Source organism: Oryx dammah, unplaced genomic scaffold (genome assembly GCF_014754425.2).
Source record: "Oryx dammah isolate SB20612 unplaced genomic scaffold, SCBI_Odam_1.1 HiC_scaffold_5, whole genome shotgun sequence".
NCBI lineage: Eukaryota > Metazoa > Chordata > Mammalia > Artiodactyla > Bovidae > Oryx > Oryx dammah.
In genome coordinates, this window is record NW_024070189.1 from 98,410,387 (window position 1) to 98,414,861 (window position 4,475).

Genomic DNA, 4,475 nt, shown 5'->3' on the forward strand with positions numbered 1-4,475 from the left:
ACTACATGACATTTAGAAATAAGAAAATTGTGGCTCAGAAATGTTATATTTTTAAGAATCACATAAAAAAACTGAAATTTATTGTGTACTTTCTTGAATTATATACAAATGGAAACGAAGTAGGTACTGTAATTTTGGTATGGCTCCTTTTACTTATTGAATTGTACACTTTAATTATGTATCGTGTATATTGTGTCATACTTAAATTAAAGTCCAATACATTTTACAGAAGGGAAAATGTAACAATGAATGCATCAGAGTAGTATCTAGAGGACTAGTAGGTGATTCAGACTGGGCAGTGATAAGTATCTCTTCCTCCTGGGAAGAAACAAATGGTCACATACAGATACAGGAATGATATAGGTGAATTAAATTCACTTTTTATACTTTTTTTTTTCTAAAGTAAAAGATGAACCTAGGTATAAAACATGATAAACTGATTGTAGGAAGAAGTGCAACCTGACCACACATATTAACAAATCTTAGAAACAGATGTAAATTCTCCTAGCTCACTATTATACTCAAGAAGAGAGCAGTGGAACTCTGATTATATATGTGTAATATATATCACATCATATATTATCATTTGGTAAGAAAGGAATTATGCTATATCATTTGCTCTTAGGATAGCTGGTTATGCAGCAATAGCTAACTGATACACTGAGCAAAGTGAACAGAAGTAAGAATGAAGACAATAATCTGCTGATTATTCTTGGCATTTTTCTTGTATTTGAAGACACTATTCTTGATTATTCTGTTATTTCAGATGACTCTATTATAAAGTGCTTCTGGTCACCAGAAGCAGTTGAAAGGACATGCATGTGTGTGTGGGAATACTAGTGCTCTTGATTCATGTAAATTGATAGGAATCCATGCTCTCCTGAGTCACTTTTTGAAAATAAACATGAAAGGATTCCTGTGCATAATGGAAACATAATTGGTGACATTGATAATGCTCATCCACCATCGCTTTAGTGTTCATGAAAAAGTGTAGAAGAGGGGACATATTTCCTTTATAGCAACAGAAGGAGTCATACTATAGGCAGCATTAAATGTTTTGAAGTGGTAAAAAGATGATACATCAATAAAACTATAAAAAGTGCCAATCAAATTTCCACCCATATATAAAAGCCCTATTCTGTGGACAACAGTTCTCCATATTCTGGGCTCCCCAAGTGGCTCAGTGGTGAAGAATGTACCTGCCAAGCAGGAGACATAGATTGGGAAGATCCCCTGGAGAAGGAAATGGCAACCCACTCCAGCATTCTTGCCTGGGAAATCTCACGGATAGAGGAGCCTGGCAGGCTACAGTCCATGGGGTCACAAAAGAGTTGGACACAACTGACAACAAACCAAAACCAAAAATGTCCATATTCCAATGAATAAATGTACAATATGAAAAAGAAATATTTTGCAAAATAGCTCAGTATATGATTTAAAAGTCTTCTTCATCTTTTTAAGGTCATCTAAGAATCTAAGGTCATATTAGGTCAATATATTTATTAAAGTTTACCTTGTAATAAAGACTCCTCTTGAAGAAATGTATTTGATAATAACTTTGCCAGGGACTAAAGTTAGCATTTTGGACACTGAATTAAGAAAAAGAAAAAAAATAAGAAAAGAGTATCAGAATTCTAATGAGGAGAATAATACAAAATGACCAGCTTTAACACATTACTCTGTTAAAATCTACATTGTAAGTAGGAGCAGTTAAGGTAGAGCTATAGAAAGAAATGTTAGATAAAAAGGCAAAGAGTGGTCTCAGATTTTCCTCTATTATTAAGTTATATAAATTGCTTTCATCATCAGTTGTATCTTTTTCCATCAGAGTACTATAATGCATGACAATTCCAGTAGTAAAACAAAAGAAAAAATATTTAATATGATGTATATAATTTGAAATATTCTAAAATGTTGCTTCATTAGGTAAATGGGGATTTCCAAATATTTCTGAGCCATGGTTGGAAATAAATTTGGGAAAACATGGAAACAACAATGAGCAAAGCTGTTGGATATCAGAGAGAGCAGAAAGGTTGATAAAGTCAGTTATTTAAACTTTATAATGAAGTTGAGGTCAAATAAATACAAAAATTAGGAAATAAATAGAGAAAAATATTACTTTAACAATCTGATTAAATAATCAAAATTTCTGACTCTGGGGCTTTGTCTTCTGCTATCATGTGCATTTCCTCAGTATTCTGACAATGGATCACTTTGTAGTCTGCTTCACAAAGAATGCTTTCAGAGCCCTCTTTATATCTTTATTTCTCAGACTGTAGATGAAGGGGTTCAGCATGGGTGTGACCACAGTGTACATCACTGAGGCAGTTGCACTTGATTGTGAGCTGTGCGTACCAGCAGAGCTAAGGTACACCCCTAGCATTGTACAATAAAATAAGGAGACAACTGAGAGGTGAGAGGCACAGGTAGAGAATGCTTTATACTTCCCCTGAGCTGATGAGATTCCACATATGCAAGAAACTATCTTAGAGTAAGAGTAAAGGACACCAGTGAAAGGACCACCACCCATCAGGACAGCTGCAAAATACATCACCATGTTATTAAGAAAGGTGTCAGAACAGGCAAGTTGGATCATCTGATTGAGTTCACAGAAAAAGTGGGGGATTTTCAAGTTTGTGCAGAAGGATAGTCGCAATACCATTAAGCTTTGTAACAAGGAATTCAGGAGACATATGATCCAGGACATTAGAACCAGCAGTGCACAGAGCTGGGGGTTCATGATGATTGTGTAGTGCAGGGGGTGGCAGATGGCCACAAAGCGGTCATAGGCCATCACGGTCAGGAGGAAGATGTCCAGCACTGCAGAGAGTGTGAAAAAATAAATCTGGGTGATGCAGCCTTCATAGGTTATGGCTTTATTCTGGGTTTGGATGTTCCACAGCATCTTTGGGATGGTGGTGGAGGTGAAGCAGATGTCTACAAAGGACAGGTTGGAGAGGAAGAAGTACATGGGGGTGTGGAGGTGGGGGTCTGAACTGACAGCTAAGATAATGAGCAGGTTTCCAAACACAGTGATCAGGTACATGGATAAGAAAAGCCCAAATATGAGAGGCTGCACTTCTGGTTCCTCTGAAAATCTCAGAAGAAGAAATCCTGAAATCCATGTATCATTGCCTGGTTGCGTATGATGGAAGTAACTTCTAGGAAAGAAGGAAATAACACGACTAATACAAATATGTGCGGGTGTGTGTGCTAAGTTCCTTCAGTTGTGTCTGACTCTTTGTAACACTATGGACTATAGCCTGCCAGGCTCCTCTGTCCATGGAATTCTCCAGGCAAGGACACTCGAGTGGGTTCCATGCCCTTCTCCAGGGGATCTTCCCAATCCATGGATCGAACCTGTGATTCCTGCAATTCCTGCGTTTCAGGCAGATTCTTTACTGCTGAGTCACCAGGGAAACCCCAATATTCACACAAACTTGTATTATTCACATATTCTAAATTATACAATGTATACTTTGCAGTCAATAAATTATTTTCTGTATTTGTTGTATGGATCTGACTTTCTTTAATGAACCCCCCTGTGCCATTTATTATTTTTTTTAAATATAAATTTGTTTATTTTAATTGGAGGTTAATTACTTTACAATATTGTATTGGTTTTGCCATACATCAACATGAATCCGCCACAGGTATACACGTGTTTTCTGATATGAAATTGCTTGCCCAATCAGATTTTTCCCTAGGAGGGCAGGATGAATTTTACAGTTTTAATGGGAAACCCATCTATTTCAGGAATGTAAATTGTAGTATGACCATATTTTCACCACTGCCTAGGCTATGAATATAAGATGTTGAAAAGCAACACTCCATCCAATTCACAGATCGAAAAATATATATGCAAACATAAGATTATCTATCACTTCTGATGGGGACAAGTGGTATGATGAGAAAGAAAGCAAGCATAAAGGAAAGAGTACAGCATTCTATTTTTCCTGTGCTTTGGGTAAGACTGGCAAACATGGTGACATGTGAATCATAACCTCTAGTAAGAATGGGAGGGAGATGCAAAGGCATGTGTGTAAGTGTGTACCCAGCAGACAGAATGGCAAGGACTCAAATAAGTGACATCAGAACTGAAAGAGGAGATATTACAAGTGATACTGAAATGGAGGAGAACCTTATGGTCTTTACCTTCACCTCGTGTTCCACCTGTCTTCTGTGTTTAGAAAAACTTCAACTGAGAAGAACTTAGAGCAGTGAGAAAATGCAGAAACAAAGGCAACCAGCCCAACAGACTAAATAATAGTAGTTTAGTCATTAAGCACAGTCAAGGACCTTTAGTTCTTTCTCAAGATATATAGATAATATTCTGAGCTATACCCTGTGAGTTGTCTTAGAAATACTGAAACCTTCATCAGGTGAAAGAAGTTAACTACATGAGGACCAGACTGCAGCTATGATGTAAAAGCTGCCACAATTCCAAGAACTGGCCTCAAGGACATGGGAACAGA

At 37.0% G+C, this 4,475-nt stretch overlaps 1 protein-coding gene across 1 annotated transcript; it reads right to left on the reverse strand.

Moving 5' to 3' along the window:
- Nucleotides 1-2,209: 2,209 nt before the first annotated feature.
- LOC120864112 (olfactory receptor 7A10-like) lies at nt 2,210-3,163 on the reverse strand. Its single transcript, XM_040240956.1, has one exon. The coding sequence runs from the start codon at nt 3,044-3,046 to the stop codon at nt 2,210-2,212; it is 837 nt and encodes a 278-aa protein (XP_040096890.1). The 5' UTR covers nt 3,047-3,163.
- Between the last annotated feature and the right edge of the window lie 1,312 nt (nt 3,164-4,475).

Coding starts and splice junctions, on each gene's coding strand:
- LOC120864112 (XM_040240956.1), bottom strand. CDS start 3,046: ATGTACCTGATCACTGTGTTTGGAAACCTGCTCATTATCTTAGCTGTC.